The sequence below is a fragment of the Perca fluviatilis genome, chromosome 4, assembly GCF_010015445.1.
Source record: "Perca fluviatilis chromosome 4, GENO_Pfluv_1.0, whole genome shotgun sequence".
Taxonomy (NCBI): domain Eukaryota; kingdom Metazoa; phylum Chordata; class Actinopteri; order Perciformes; family Percidae; genus Perca; species Perca fluviatilis.
This window is the reverse complement of record NC_053115.1, coordinates 25704966-25722235: the sequence shown is the minus strand read 5'-3', so window position 1 is coordinate 25722235 and position 17270 is coordinate 25704966. Positions and strand designations below refer to the sequence as shown.

The following is a 17270-nucleotide window of genomic DNA, read 5'->3' as shown; positions in this document are numbered from 1 at the left end:
CAACTTTGAAGAAGCCTACTTTACATGAGTACTTACGTTATGCTACTTTGTACTTTGTGTATAAGAAGTTGCATGTGAGCCTGAAGAATTTGCGAACTCATGTTTTATTTTCTCATGCAGATACCATTTAATTTGCATTTTGCGATTTGGTTCTGGGGATGGCAGGCTAGATAAGAAGCAGGTAAATAAACGTTAAAATAAACCAGGAACAAAAGGTAGCCTATTGAATTGCTTAGAGGGACATCCCAGGGTTTTATCAGACCATCTGGTCTAGTTTCAATTGCAGGTGCTCACAATAGTCTTGGGTGCATACAATTACAAGGTGGATGCCAAAGGCAAGATGGCTCTTGTTAGATTTGAAACGGGATAGGCCTAATCATGTTGGTTTTAAAGGTGGAGACACATTCCAAGGCATGACAATTCTTAACTTGTATGACTCGAGCTGAGAAGTTGTGTAGGTGCTACAGATTCTGTAAGTCAAGTATGTTGACCTACTTTCCCATAGGCAGCATTCTCATACTTGCATAACTATTCTATTGTATGTACTATTCTTGTTTTATTAAATTATTTACATTTATACTTGGGTTATTTTAATCAGTATATATTTTTTTATTTACATGGAGCCTAATAGAATCAGATAATCAAGGAGCATATTAACATTGATGCCAAAAGAGGAGCAATAAGTCAGATGAAGTCTCCAGGGCTCGGGCAGACAGTCTGTGTTTTGTAAATGGTTTTGGACAATTTCGGAGATTAGGATCTCAATTAAAGCTAAGCTGCATGACATAAAACTATTCAGTTCACTAGAAAAACTTACAAGATTGATAATGAAGAACATTTACAATACGGGTGTGTATGCTCTGCACCGGTTTGTTTTGTCTTTTTCATTATCAAAACATGCTGGAACTACTGTATGTGTTACAATGAATGTCCTTAACAGTATTGCTCGATCTTCTCTTGTGCATGTGAAATCTGGAAATTAAAGAAAAGTCAAACAAACTAAATTATAAAAGCTATCAGTAGTTAACTAGTCATAATGTAAATTTGTACCAGTACTAGACACAGTTACAAGGTCCAGCCAGTTATTAAGCCATCCTAGCTCTGTTAGGCAACACTTAGGCAGAGTGGTTGGCACACATCTTAGTTTAGCATGTTAGCATCCTATAATTTGCAAAATGGCAGTGAACATGAGCTAACAGCTGCAGGGAATGTCATTAGTTTTGCAGGGATTTAATCATCAACTTAAGTATTGGACAAGTTGAAATTTTGACCTGAAGGTGGCGCTAGTGGAAACATTAAGGTATCACCAATTTACAATCCATCCTGAAGCAACCATGAATGTGTGTACCACATTTCATAGCAATCCATAAAATTAGTTGTGGAGACATTTCACTCAAAACCACACATGTAAAGCCTATGGTGGCACTATAGGAAAGGTAAAGTGGTCTGGGAAACATGAATGTCTACACAAACTTTGGAGGTGCGACAGGAAAAGTCAGAGGGTAGTTACCAAAGTCATTAAGACACATCACTTGGGCACCGTGAATATCTGTAACAAAGTTCATGTCAACAATCCATCTGATAGTTGTCCAGACATGTTACTAAAACGTACTACAAAGGAACTAAAGGAAACGTTGGGGGATCATGAAAGGACCATGAATGACAGTAGTTGTTGTGACATATTTCGGTCTAGACTAAAGCGGTGGACAGACCAACAAACCCAAAGCTCGACAATGACTTTCCTAGAGCGTGGTCAAAAAAATCTCACATTTTTTCTAGTTGAATAAACACAACACAAACAAAACTGTATGGTTTGTCTGAATGAAAGAGTGATCGGTATTTGCGCCACATTGCTGGTTCTCTTAGAGTGCTGATGGAAGCAAATTCCATTTTCATCCACTGCTTTTTCCATTAGGGTATTAGGGGTTTTCAATACACCACTACACAGGGAATTTCAGCAGTGGAATTCAAACCATTGTGCCATACCAGTCTGATGATTTTAGAGTTATATCAGGTCAACTGTCCATATAAAGTATTCAGCACAATTAACCCTGCAGTTATGTGGGTTTATGAGTAAAGTCATGCTAGATTATTGTACTCAGGAAATTCATTAGATGAAAAACATGACACACCTTTGCACTTAAAAAAAAATTTACCACATTTAAGACATAGCCTACTGTATGGGTCAAAGGATAAGGAGCAGTATCAACACTGATAGACAAAGACAAACAATGGACTACAGATCCCAGAATGGCCATTTTGTCAGCAGACTGTTTGCAAGGTTAAACAGTGTCAGCTTGTCAGAAGTTGTACACACTTCCTTGAGGTCATGGTGGCCTCACATTTTTCCAACTGGTTTCCCACCCATACTTTCCACTCAAACCGTCAGCTGGAGCTCAACTAGTGTGTTCCACTTCTGCTCCAAAAACACACCTCCCTCAGGCATCAGTGACACAAAGGCATAACTTGAAGTAATGCAGATGGTAATCACCACTCCTGTTGAAAGTGAGACTGTCTCTTTCTGTGAAGGGAAAATTATCCTTTGTGTTATCTTTTTAAATCTGATGTTTTGCTGGCCTTTAGCCATCAGCTTTCTATTCTATTTTATATTTTGCTAAATGCTTGAAAATGTGAGAAGCTGTCAGAGCTGCAGAACCAACAAATAAGACCAATAAGGCTCAGTTACATACACTAACCGCCTGATCCGAACAAAATAGTTTTCTCATTTACACTGAGACACCTAAATAGAGAAATTGTAACTGACAGAAAAATGCTGCAATATACAGAAGTGGCAGAATATAAAATAAGGTGATGACAGAGCCACGTCACAGAGATTCACATGATGGACTTTAATCATACATTCTCCCACTCTGAACTGCTGTGCTATTAATAAGCTCCAGCTGTCTTCCCAAATTCCCTTTGAGAGTGGGAAACTCTACATACAAGCTCTACTTGGGTTGAGACAAAATTACTCAACAGAAAGTCACATGGTCATTTTGGTGTTTGGTGACTCCTCTGCGGACATTGTGCCTGATCTTTGTGGTTCAACATGCTCACTGATAATCCATTTAATAAGTCTACAGTCATGTGCCTTCCAGGATGACTGCTGAGACAAAGATAGTATCCTGAGTGATGTGACGTTGTTCGTCATGGCCTTGTGTTTGTTATGTACACAGAAAACGACAGTATGGGTCAGCACAGGATGTGATTAAGTCAAGCACAGCTTATCAGATAGCTATTTAGAGACTTCAGCTTTAATTGAGTTGCATTCAGAGTATCCCTTTCAGAGTAAACATAATAAGTCTGGGAGTCACACACACGAGTACAGGAGGATGAATAATGACACAGACAAAAGAACGCACTAGGATCAACCCCCCACCATTGTAACTGGAGAAGCCAGCTGCAGCACAGACACGTTGGGCAACAAAAGCACAATAAAACAGGCTGGTACAATACCAGTACAGACAGTGTAGATGTGTCACCGTATCCATCACATGCTAAATGATTACGTTTGTCTCTTCTTAAAACATTCATGAATCATGCAGTTTCAGCTTGGTCATTTTAACAGAAAAAGAAAGAGACAAGCTGATAACAACAGATGAATCAGAAAGGGATCATGTAGTTGCTCTGGCCAGGGTACGGGTAGATACGTGTCACTGGTTTGGTACACCTAGCTCCGTCCATGCTGGCCCTGTGTGTACACTCATCGCTGTCAGTCCTGCAGGCACCGCAGTGGCAGCTGAGAGCTACTGGGTAGGTAAAGACGGGGTTAGCGGCGATAGGACAGCCGGGCAGTATGGCTGTGCGGTATTCCACATTGTCATAGGTACAGCCTCTCTGGATAAGGAAGCGTGGGCCGAGTCTATACCTCATGTTGCTGTCCTGCTCACCGTACACAAACACATGAGAACACAAAACTTTTTTAAGGTGCTTGATTTTAACTGAAAATGGGAGAAAATGTGCCTGTGTGACTTTACTTCACCCACAACTGTTAACTTTTCAATAAACATGCTTCACGTTTTACTCATGTCAGGGATTATAGCCGAAAAGTTGTACGTAGACACATGGACTTTGAAAAGGTTTGCTGTATTTTTTTTTTGTGAAACAATAAAGTAAAACATCTCTTTTACAATTTTAACCTTGCCAAAAAATGTTGGTCATGCTTAAGTCATGTTCAACATTATAACCACATTTTAAACTTTCTGTTAAGGATGTCAAAATATATTTAAAACGCAAAGACTCCTTTAGTTGTAAATGATTTTAAAAGGAACATATTTTACTCAGAAATACAGTTTTTCTAAAAGATCACCTATTATGTTTTACTCCATCCTTCATGATTTTGCCAATTTAATACATTGTAAAATTTAATAACAAGTTCATTATTAAGAGTGAGTCTGTCTGAATCGGTCTTTGTTGTATTTTATAAATGTTATTTTATTGTGTTTGTGCATTTTCTTTCATTTCTTTCTGTCCATTCTATTTTCTATTTCCTTACAAACGATTTGAGTTCCAATTTAGAGGGTTAAACACTTTGGTTATGGAAATATGTTTTGACTGGCGAAAGAAAGGTTACTAAAAGCTGAGCCAATCGGAATTGAGAATTTTCATTGGCCATTGTAAAAAAAAACTTTCACATAATTTTTTTCACCTGAAGAAATGAATGACAATGTAGGACATACATACATACCCTTGAGTAGCAAAATCCCATACAGATGGTTGTGTTGATCGCCACACAGAAATTACACTCTGGCCTCTCCACATACAGGGTGAAGTCAGTGGGTAAACACATGGGAACAGCTGGGCTGAACCAAAGAAAAAGGAGACAGCAGGTGAACACTGCGGTCTCCATGTCAAGCAATCTTATTTTTGCCCAATCAATTTTGGACCTGCATGGGAAGGAAAGATAAAGAGTAAAATTGACAACCAGATAACAGAGAGTATTTAATGTTTAGTATCTTAATATTATTTGTTCCTCTGTGCATGTGTGAGTCACCTGCTCGAGAAGTGCGGGCACCTGCAGGCCTGATGATGCTGTGAGTCTAAACATCCCTGCTATTTATGGGAGCATTTTATAATCCACCTGTTTCCAAGGTAGCAGTTATCTTCTATCTGTGACCAACAGGAAGAACTAAACTTTTAGTCCATTATGTGGATGACATGAATTAATGATTTCCTTCATGAACAGAGTTCATCCAATAACCAAGGAAATTGAGGAAATGGATTCTGCACCAGCTGAAAGCCTTTGTGCAACTCTGTATCCGATTTTGTCCAAAGGGTTCTGAAACAGTGTCCACTAGATGTCATTAAAAGCCTCCTTTCGGCTTGGAAGAATGCATATTTTGTAAAGAGCCACTCTAATTCATTTGAAACCGAGTTTAACTTCTTTTTCCAAAACAAACCTGATCTATGTCTCATTTGGATAAACATTAAAGATATAATATCCAATATTTTTGCATTAAAATGTCTAAAAACGACTATGTTGATGTTATATATTTTAATTAGTTGTGTACTTACATTACCCCAAATATTTCCACCAATGTTCAAACCCAGAGAAATCTGTAATTTTAATCATTGACATGGAGCGTGTCGTTTGGTCGCCTTTCAGTGATGTCCTATAACCTTTAACCCCTCTAGTTGCTCTAATTCACAGGAAATGCTCCGGAACAGCATGATACATTAGAGAGTAATTGTACATCATACAATGTCACAGAATTATACTCACCAGCAGTGTTACAGCACTTTATCTGACACAAAGCATCATTGTTTCATTAATTACATGCAACACAGTAATACATTAGAGACCTCATTTTTTTTAATATGATATTCATTATCGATAAGTGGCTCATGCTAATGTTTGGTGCAAATTGTACAGTAACATTTAGATTACAACAAATTTCAATGTGCTAATTAAGTTATTTTTAGTATGATTGTTTTGACCACGTTAAACAGCGCTGGGCTATCCCACGATTAAATTCGCCACCTAACGTCAGTTGTATGGGTAATTGGCTAATAGCGCACCCCAATCCATCCGCCTTGCTCCCCGCCACTAAGAGACTTGGAATGAGAGCGAACAACAGCCACAGTTAACGTTTGCCCCAACCAGTGACTAGAGCAACCCGAACCCAATCTATGTCATTAGAATGATACAATTGTATTGTATTTCTTTCACAACAAAATGTAAAACTTTAATACATTAAAGCTATAGTACGTAGTTTCTGTCACCGCCGTGAGGAATTCTAAGTAATGACAACAACACTGTCTGCACGTCCACATGATACAAATATTCCGTGATCGCACACACCCTACCCCACCTCTAGTTGCTAGTAGCTAAGGAGGACACGGAGGATTAAAAAAAACATGATGGACTCTTCAAAAGAGGTAATTATCTTCACTCGAGGTTTCTGCGCGTGGAAAGTCACCGGACGACAATCTTGTGAACATAGCCATGCTGAGAAATACAGAGAGAGTTGTGTGGAGCTGATAGTCTTAATTAGCTTTGTAGCAACTCATTTGGCAATGGCTTGAATGTAACGGACGTTCAATAATATCAAAAAGTTACGCACTGAAGCTTTAACTTGTCCTTGAACAGATGCATTTTCATCGGTAATGGTGGTTGTTTAATTAAGACAACGCCAATGATCGAGAGACCGCTATGGAGACCCCTAGCGGCAGAAAATGACATATCGTACGTTTAACTGAAGAAAAAGTGCTTGTTGCTCCTACAAAACACTTCAGAGCACTTCTTCATATATTAAGTCATATTTGTGAAGCGTGTGGTTGTTTTTATGTCAATGTCGTATTTGTTTTTTTTTTATCTCTGCTTTATTTATAGTTTAATAGGATTCCTACAAACACATTGTTCTTGGGATTTCTGTACTGTGTCATAAATGTCATAAATACATCGGACAGCCTGGTTTTCTTCTTTTTCATTTCAATCCCAGTATTTCTCTGTGAATTTAAGGCCTCATCTTTATAACTGTGGCTGGTCATGTGTTGTCATTTAGGAGTAAATCTATCAGTGAATAAGAATCATGTTCACAATGAACATTACAAAACAGTGAGGGAGTGGAAATTAAGTCTTTGTCTATTTGAGCAGCTCCCCAGCAGCTCTCCCAGCTCACCTTTACAAACATTAAGATTTGACTGGAACTGACTTGAATCAAATCAACCATACAATCTCCATTCATTAGATCACTAATACCACAATCACACTTAAGGTAACACTTTCCTTGAAGGTATGTCTTCATAAGAGTGACATGACACTGTCATGACACAGTCATGACACATGAACCCTAACCCTAACTCACTCTTATGTAGATATCTTCAAGTAAAGTGTAACCACACTAATATCCTATCCTGTACTGACATCAAGGTCCCTGCCAACAGCTTACACCTACTTTTTCTTTCTTATCTGCAATATTTTTTTTACTAGTTGTCCCTTTTTTTTAAAAGGTCAAAATGTTCTAACCTGCTTCCTGAAATTCCTCAGATAAGCCATAACTACTGAGTAACCTGGAGATGTATAAAGACTCCCCACAGATGCGTTACTATGTCACTTCACTTCATAAGGATTGGAAACATCTTGAAAACAGAACAACTCTTTTTTTGTCATCAGAACAAATCACAGGATCATCGTCTTTAAAAAAAAAAAGAAGTAAAATAAATGTATTTACTTTTAGAATCACTGAAATTATGGCAGACTTCTGTATTGAGTGTCCTTGATGGATTATTAACTAAAGTGAACTAATCTTTACAGCCTGACTGAAAACATCAGAGTAGACCAGACTCCTGCCAAATGCTGAAGATGTGCAGCTGTAGTATCTCGTTCTAGTTGATCGTTCGATTACCAAAGTCGGAAACAGCAAAGGACTAAAACCCACTCTTTGGATTTTTCTATGCCGTTGAAGGTTTGAAGGGAAACTTTTAATATGAGTGCAGCTGATTTAAATACGTCTCACAGTTGACAGAGTCTGAAATGCACTGAAAAGTATTTTTGTGGCTGTCTTTAGTGTGAGTTTTGGTTTTTGGTTCATGTACAACTGGACTTCAGCACAATTTCAGGATAAACTAGAGGGAAGACCATTAAACATTAGCAAGATTGCATAATATAGAAATCCTTCTGAATCTCAGCATTCTTAACGACAGTTCAGAGAGAAGTGTTGGTAAAAGGAAGCTCCTTCTGCAGAACTAACCATGGTTGGTACAGGTGGCCCAGTAGCCACTTTCTCTGTGTGGGATTATGTGGTGTTTGCTGGAACAATTTTGGTGTCAGCTGGCGTGGGCCTTTTCCAGGCCATCCGAGGCCGCAAGGAGACCAGCAGCGCTGAGTTCCTGCTGGGTGGACGGCAAATGACAGCTGTGCCGGTTGCAATGTCGCTCACGGCCAGCTTTATGTCTGGCATCACAGTCATCGGCACACCAACTGAGGCCTACAGGTTTGGAGCTGCTTTCTGGCTCTTTGGCTTCTCCTATGCCATCATGTCTGCCATCACTGCTGAGGTCTTTGTCCCGCTTTTCTACCGACTGGAGATCACCAGCGCCTATGAGGTACGGCAATGTCACAGACTGTAAATTATTATAATAGTGTAAAAGGCTGGCTGACAAGGGCAGCAATAACTTAAAATGTATATCAAATGTAAGATCAATAAGGCAAGCATGTTTTTGGTAGGTAACAGAAGTAAGACTTTTAAAAGTTAATGTGGCTAATGATTTGTCCACTAGTCAGGAACATGTCTGGTTTAAAAGGATCAGGGGTAAATGGATGTCAACGGCTGTACAGAATACAACTGCTATCAAAGTACTTCCTCCAAAAGAAAGTGAGAGTTAAAAAATAGACTAATAAAAACAAAGAATCCAACCTTATTTTGTCAATGTGGATGTGTAAACTAAACCAGTGTGTGTGTGTGTGTGTGTGTGTGTGTGTGAACTATACCAACTGTTTAATGAAGTCTGACGGGGTTTTCTTTCATGTCTAGTACCTGGAGATGCGCTTCAGCAAGCCTATTCGGATAATTGGAACATCTATGTACATCGTTCAGACGGTAACTAAAACATGCTTTTATTAGAAATAAAAAGGAATATTCATTGGCTTTTTTTGTATTTAGATAATTAAAAACAAAAGTAGAAAATCATGAAGAATGGAACAAACATCCATAATTGCCATGGTAAAAAAGCACCTGTCCTTTTTCTTTTTGACTTTATGTAAAACTGATTCTTGATAGCAACTCCAAGATTAATATGCTAATCACATGCTTATTGTGTTCATCTAATCAACTAATGGTGGCATTTTCTCCCAGGCCCTGTACACTGGTTTGGTCATCTATGCTCCAGCTCTTGCACTAAATCAAAGTAAGCTATAATCTTTCCAGAGGTACCTGCGTAATTGCAGATTTGATTTGTCCTGATAACAGAGTTTATATATACTGATGTTTTTGTTTTAAATTAAGGGAAAATTCATCGCTAGTGTCGAGTTACAAAATATAGATAAATGCACCATTTCAGAGAGGTCATAGAGACTTTGCTTTAAAGTTACTAATACTGGCACATTATGTACGTTATGTCTCAATAGGTTTATTTTGAAAGCATAATAGAGCTTTTTTTGTGATTAATCAGTCACAGGGCTTGATCTATGGGGAGTGCTGGTGGCTACAGGAGCAGTGTGCATCCTCTACTGCACTTTGGTTGGTATTGAGAATTTCAAAAAGTATTATGTATTGTATTGGATATATTATAGTATACAACTAAATAATGTATACAAACTGAAATCCTCAAGTACAAGTATGTTATGTATTTCAAACTGTTACAAGCTGTCTGGTTCAGTGTGGTATTGCACTCCGGTATCATCGTGCACCTTTTTTTTTTTTTTGTTTGTGGTTAATACAACTGTCTGATCTGCATGTGAAATATATTCTCTGCATGATAATATATAATTGTACCCATTTTAAACATCACAGTGAGCTTCAACTAGCACTAAATTTGGAAAGAGTAAGTGGATTGGATTTTGTTTCAGGGCGGCCTGAAAGCAGTAATCTGGACAGACGTGATGCAGATGGTGACCATGCTGGCAGGTTTTGTGGCTGTTATAGCTAGAGGAGCTGTAGTGCAGGGAGGCCTGACGAAGATTTGGGAAGACGCCGGCAAAGGAGGCCGACTAGATGCATTTGAGTAAGTACATAAGCAGTGTTGTTGGTTAATCTAAATGATACCAGATGGGTGGGGCTTCCCCGATTTAGAGCAATTAGTTTGCAACCACAGAAAAACAAATTTGATTAACTTTCCTATAATTGTTTTCTGTGACTCCTAATTGCTCTTGTATACAAGGAAGGAAGGTTCACCGCACACAACTATCAAGAATATTGATTATGTCTGCTCATTGCCTCAAAAGTGTCATCTCACATTACCAGACGTTTGTAATGTTGATGTCCCCAAACATTTCAACACTTTCCCATGTTGTTGACTTTCATCCCAGTTTTGACCCAGATCCTCTGAAGCGTCACACTTTCTGGACTATCATAGTCGGTGGCAGCATCATGTGGGTGTCCATCTACTCAATCAACCAGTCCCAGGTGCAACGCTACATCTCCTGCAAAACCTTGCGACATGCCAAGATGTGAGCGTTCCTGCGGTGCAGTGCAAACAGTATATTATTAGCTGTGAGCCATGGTTTCGTGCACTGACAAGTCTTCTTTTGTCTCTCAGGTCTTTGTATGTGAACATGGTTGGCTTGTGGGTAACCGTGAGTCTGGCCGTGTTTACTGGCCTCACCATGTACTCCATTTACAAGAACTGTGACCCATTTACAAATGGTGATATAAGCGCCCAGGACCAGGTTACTGCAGCAGCTGCAACTGTCTCTTTACTCATTATCCAGCTGTTTGTTGTGTAACAAAGCATTATTATTAACAGTTAAAATGGCTGTGTATTTGCACACCAGCTGCTGCCCTACCTTGTGATGGATATTCTGGCAGACTACCCTGGAATCCCTGGCTTGTTTGTGGCTGCTGCATACAGTGGTACCCTTAGGTGAGGCCTGCTACATGTAATATTTAATAACATGTAATATTAAATTAAATCTGAGTTAAAAATGCTGCGTTGATACGAAAATGATATTGTAGATAAGGTACATTGGTAAGTAAAGCATGAGCTGGCAATACTGTACCTGGTTTATGTTGCTTCTTGAAAAAAGTAGTCCATTTCATTGTTCCACTGATGATTGAACACTTTGTTTTGCTTTTACATTTCTAGTCATTTTATTCAAACATGACGCAAGCAATAACTATCTGCATGCTACCTGAGACTTATCGTATCTCTCATCTAATCTCCCATTCATATGCATCAGTCTTGCTGTTCTGTCCAGTGACTAAAAGATTACTGTTTGAATATTTTTCAGCACGGTGTCGTCCAGCATTAATGCCCTTGTTGCTGTCACTGTGGAAGACTTTATTTTTCCCGTGTGCAAAAACCTCACAGAGAAACAGGTCACCTGGATGAACATGGGCCTAAGTAAGTTGTGTAAAAAAAACCTTATCTTATCTTGTTATTCTTAGGAGGTAGTTTAAAGTGTGACGTGTTAACAACTAATAGATGGCCTGATTGCTGTATACAAAGAAAATCTTGTTTGTTCAACGGCAATATTAATCATTATTTGTGAAGAGTTTCTGTTACAAGCAGACTTCAAACAGAGGTTAACGCTACAGTTATTAACAGCATTTCTACGGTTGCTGTGAAAACCCAGCACAGGCAGCAACATGTAGGTTTTAGGAACTTCTTTTGGGAGAGTAGATCAAGGGAGAGGCTCTGTTGTGTAATTAAACAAGATCACAATGTTCTTGCTCATAACAGCGCAGTCATAGGGGTTATATAGAGCTCTCCCTTTGTAATGACACGGCCTATAACGCAACTTAATGCCTTGTTTCACAGTAAAAGAATGAGGAAAAAACAGTGAGGACGATATGGGGCAGAAAAAGAATGGATGGATGGATTAACCACATAAAAATGATTCTGTTCATTGAAGTTTTGCTATACTACTTGCCCGTTGTGGGACGATGATCTTCCTAGCTACTGTAGCCAACAGTAGTGACAGTGTTACACAGTGTGCTACTGGTCTGATGATGCTGACTTTGATATAAACACCACAAAAACTGCCTATCAAAGGCAAGAGAGAGATTTATATACATTTTTAAAACCAAATTCATACTTAATTTTGATGAGGACATTTAAATATGTATGAAAACTTACAACATTGAACGCTTGGATCTGCACTTTGAAAGCTGTGATAAGATCCTTTCTTTTATTTCAATATTGTTGATTTGAACATCTCCCAGGTGTATTCTTTGGTGCCCTGTGTATTGGAATGGCTGGAGTTGCTTCATTGATGGGAAGCATTTTGCAGGTAAACACCATGCACTAACACTACCGCAGCCATTTGTTGCTCTACTGTACCACCAAGAGCTGAATGTAAAGAACGACAAGACTCCTGACAGTTCTCTGTTTTCAGGCAGCTCTGTCCATATTTGGCATGATCAGTGGACCTCTTCTTGGTCTTTACCTTTTAGGCATGCTATTCCGCACAACAAATTCCATAGTGAGTATTTTCTTTTTACTGGAACATTCACATGCACAGCTGCACCCTCTGACAACACAGGTAGACGTGACACATCCACAAAGTACTTAATTGCAGCCATATTTATTTTGCAGGGAGGACTTTCGGGAATGATCATTGGTCTTGTGTTGACTCTGTGGGTGGGGATTGGAGGCCAGATTTACCCAGCAACAGATGAAAAGACTAATCCTCTTCAAGTTAGCACTGCGGGCTGCAACAACACTATGGGCCAAAACTACACGACGACAGCTCCGTGGACCAGTCCTCTGACCTCACAGCCTGAGTGAGTCATAATAATAATAATACATGAAACAAGGGTCCATCTACTGTCACTCAAGCACATGATATGGTCACAGTAAATAGGAATATTAGCATTTTAATGTAGCAAATGAGAACAAAGTACAAAACTGATTCAGGGCTAGAAAAGAATAGATTTATAATAATTGATTTTGCTGTCATCAAGGTAAGACTGCTCACAGAGGGAATGCTCCCATATGAATGCTACAATGCTATATCCATAAATGTAATTACACTTGATCAAATATGCTGCACCCACTGCTTTTCTGGACTACATTTCAGAAATAGATTTTTGTATAGGCTTTAAATGCATTTCAAAACAAATTCTGAAATACAATAAAATTGCACAGTGATAGAGTGAAAATCCAAATATATAGCAAGAAGATCCAAAGACACTTTAGATGTATATGTATATCTGCAACAATTCGTTGATTAATCGATTGACAGAAAATAAATCTGCAACTATTTTGATTATCGATAAATTGTTAAGGCTATTTAAAAAAAAAACGAAAGAAAAAAAAAACAGTTCCAGTTTCTAAAATGGGATGATTTGGTAATTTTCTCTGCTTTATATCAGTAATCTGAATATATTTGGGTTTTGGATCATTGGTTGGACAAACCAAAATGATTAGTTGAGAAAATAATTGGCAGATTAATCGATAATAAAGATAATCGTTAGTTGCAACAATACTTTATCCAATATAAAAGAAAGAAGTGGCAGGAGAGCTTTTGGTATCCCTTTAACTTCCGGTGCTCATGGAAGGGAATACAATTCACAAAAAGGAAGAAGAATTATGACCAAAAAAGTCATAAAAAAATCAAGTCAAGGCACTCAATGTTGGTTACAAAAAGTGATAAATAAGGCTTTAATAAATAGGGCAAGACATTAAAAATACACCAATGCGTGTCGACTTTATACAGTATATCAAGCATTTTTAGTAGGCTATATTTATCTATTTATTTACTTTTGTAAATGCAACCTTTGTAACGTCACTTTTCATGAAATGTATGGTCTGTTTTGTCCGTCTTGGCTATGTACTGTTTGTAATGTCGTGTCTCTCTTGTATTCTTGGTGAAACCGAAGAAAAATGTTCTTTTAAAAAAAAAGTTTTTCGTATCAGAGAGAAGTGGCGATCATGTGGGTGTAACAGGTGGAGAATAACAGGAGGATGATGACTAAAACCTTGTCTTTGTGTATCAGTTTGAGGCCACCTCTGGCAGACTCCTGGTACTCTCTGTCCTACGTCTATTTATCTCTCTTGGGGACACTGACCACAATGGTGTCTGGCCTGCTGGTGAGCATGATCACAGGTGAGACATTATTTCCTAACCTCTACTTGTACCACTGCTGAGACACATCAATGCTTGTATGGTCTAAACAGTTATGGGAATATGTATCTATTTTTTTAAGGTGGATGCAAGCAAGAAAAAATGAACCCTGATCTGTTTGTGAAGAGGAGTGATCTGTTCTGCTTCGGCTGCAGTAATAAATCAGAGGTAGGAGACTGATCCTTTTGTTAAATAATTGATAACAAAGTAATAATACATGTCATATGTTACTGATAGTTTGTTCTCAACCCACTACAGGCATCAGAAGTCCCAGAAAAGGCTGCAACAGACTTTCATATGGAAGCTGACAACCCAACATTCACAGACTTTGACGTGACGAGTAAAGACGTTGAAAAAGCCACCAAACTGTAATGATGCTATAACGATACATTTTGCGATACTTTTTTTTTTTTTTAAACAAATAATTTTAACTATTACCGGTATGTGCCTATTTATGTTGATATGAATTATGTGTTTCAAACATGTTGCTTAAATTAAAATACAAAATACTTCACACTTTACATTAAGAAAGAGCTTAACTAGTGATAAAGCCTGTCATAACTAAAACTGAAGTGGATATAACTCAAATTACAAAGCTTGCATATTTATGATGCTACCCTACTGAGGTGCTTGAACAACAAAAAAAAGACAAAAACCAGAATACCGTCAGAACATTTAGTGGCATGACAATCTTTTAAACCAGGACCTTTCAGCTTATTGTATTCATCAGAGCAATATGGAAGGCTTTTAAACTAACACAAGGTCACCACATCTTCCCCCCACTCTGACTGAGCTGCTCCCATTTCCTGTTTAGCAGCGATGTGATAACATTGCTTTTATTGCCCTTTGTACAATTGTTCTTCCTGATAGCGGCTGCTAGCTCTATATTCTCTACCTGGACATTGTCCTTTATTTCATACTGACACAGGGCACACTGGAATACAGTTTAATATTTTACAATATGTATGACGCATAGGTGTGATTGGCATAGGACAAAAAAGCAGGAAAATATACAGCACCCCCCCCCCAAACCTATCCTTTTAGGAAGGCTGTATACGGTTTGTTTATCTTTGAGATGCTTTCATTTAACTGTGTGGTCATTTAGAAGGCTTACTGAATGAATCTGTTAGACTGTCAACCTGCATACTCAGCATGCGTTCTTTATGAGATGTGTAATAGTACTGTCCAGGCATGAAAATGGGTCAGGGGTGAAAAAGGTGAGAAGGATATTACCCCTCTGGAGGGGCCCGGGTGCATGCTCCCCCGGAAGAAAATTTTAAATATTCCATATTTAAAAGCATCAATCTGATGCATTTTGAGATGCATTACAAGAGTGTAATATTTCAATATGTACTCATTAAAGTTAATTTCACTGGCAAAACAGTTGATGTCCTTCTGACATTACACAATAATAAAAGTCATAATTTTTTAAAACTGAAACGTTTTGGATACATTTTTACTTCTTCCAACCATATGTTAAATTAAGAGTCAATGTGGATTTACATATTTCAATAATATCATAATCCTACAATGAATCATTGTGAAAACTAAACTTAACTACTTTGTCCAGGTCTTCATCAAACAACTAATAGTGGCTAAGACCTTACTATTTGAGAATATACAGATTTTTGTTGGTTTCTCCAAATACCTGAGGAAAAATGTCATTAGCACCACATAATAAAATTAACTGTTTTAGTTGAAAAGCAAGCTACAGATATTGTGGCCAAGGTATTGTATACGTATATACACAATTTCACATGATCACATGTTTTACTGTAGTTTTTTTTAAACTATTTGTCTTAGTCATTGTCACGTTTAACCCTTGTGTTGTATTGCCTTGTCCTTCCGGGTCAAAATTGAAAATTCATTTTTTAGCGCTTTTTTCTGGCCCGTTTGTCGCTTTTTGCAAAAAAAAATTTCTTTCAAAGCTTTCTTTATTCATGGTCAATAAACTGAATTTATATGACATTATACCTATTTTTTTAGGTAAAAAAGCAGAAATTATTAATTATTTTGACTAACAGTGAAGATCAGAGGATGTTGAGTGGATCACAGACTGGTGTATGTTAAAGTTTAGTCAGGATACTGTTTTAACTTAATTTAATTTAATTTTTTTTTTCAAATGCTATAAAATTGAATATAACAAACCAAAATTCAATGCAAGTTATCATTAATTCTACCTGCGTATGACGTTGTATGGAACCCATAAAACATATCCATGCATCCATGATAATGTTCTGCAATTTGGTTGAAAGCCATATTTTTTTATATAAAAAAGTGTCAAATTTGACCCGAGGACAACACAAGTGTTAAAAGTCCATATACATTGAGGATACTCGAACATGTAGCTATTTACCACTTCAAAAAAATGTATGTTGGAACGTGAGGACGCTGACGTGAATATCGCCGCTTCACAATCTGCGAAATTGATATTTTGTTGTGTTTTCTAGTAAATTAAGTACCCTAAGTTTTAGATTAGGTGTTGGTCATTCAACACCTTTCTATCCCCTGCTGTGACTTATCAATTCTGGACTCTGTGCTGCTGCCAGCCTGTGTAGCGTAGCTACGTTACTGACAGTCAATCAACTGTTAGCTTCAGCTGGCTAACGTTAGCTGTCAACCTCCCGACTAACTGTTAACGCAAACTAGTGATCTAGCGAGGATTATCCCTTCAGACCACAGTGGACTTCCGTGGACTCTCCATCCAAACTCCCAACTGGACCTTCGTCTGCCACGACTGCCGGACTCTTTCAAGTACATGTACTCCCTGTCTCCGCCAATCACTTGGTAGCTTTGAGACACCTGGTCAGCTGTCAGTTTACACCAGCTAGCTTCTGTTAGCTTCCACCGACGGCTCGCCCAGCAAATCTGTGTTCGCTGCGTAGAGCTCTTTTTCCTGGCTTTGAAATTACGATTCCTACGCCAAGACCCGCCCTTCAATCACTACTATTGGCCAGGCGGCATTACATGCTTACACAAGGTAACGTAACCTGATTTGTTCAGGTCTTATCCCCTGACCATACTTTTTTTTTGCGGATTTGCA

The 17270-nt window shown here is 38.2% G+C and overlaps 2 protein-coding genes across 2 annotated transcripts; one reads left to right on the top strand and one right to left on the bottom strand.

Annotated features, from left to right (window-relative positions):
- Positions 1-3235: 3235 nt before the first annotated feature.
- On the bottom strand, positions 3236-5031 carry tshba (thyroid stimulating hormone subunit beta a). Its single transcript, XM_039797472.1, has 3 exons — positions 4994-5031; positions 4688-4886; positions 3236-3882 (listed from the first exon to the last, which is right to left on the bottom strand). Exons 2-3 carry the CDS (start codon positions 4847-4849, stop codon positions 3604-3606), a joined length of 441 nt encoding a protein of 146 aa, XP_039653406.1. The 5' UTR covers positions 4850-4886; positions 4994-5031; the 3' UTR covers positions 3236-3603.
- A 2521-nt stretch (positions 5032-7552) lies between these two features.
- slc5a8l (solute carrier family 5 member 8, like) lies at positions 7553-14874 on the top strand. Its single transcript, XM_039797468.1, has 15 exons — positions 7553-8547; positions 8976-9041; positions 9297-9348; positions 9613-9680; positions 10010-10164; positions 10469-10609; positions 10699-10828; positions 10934-11022; positions 11390-11502; positions 12324-12391; positions 12497-12583; positions 12697-12884; positions 14100-14209; positions 14310-14395; positions 14486-14874. The coding sequence occupies exons 1-15, from the start codon at positions 8194-8196 to the stop codon at positions 14597-14599; spliced, it is 1821 nt and encodes a 606-aa protein (XP_039653402.1). The 5' UTR covers positions 7553-8193; the 3' UTR covers positions 14600-14874.
- Positions 14875-17270: the final 2396 nt, after the last annotated feature.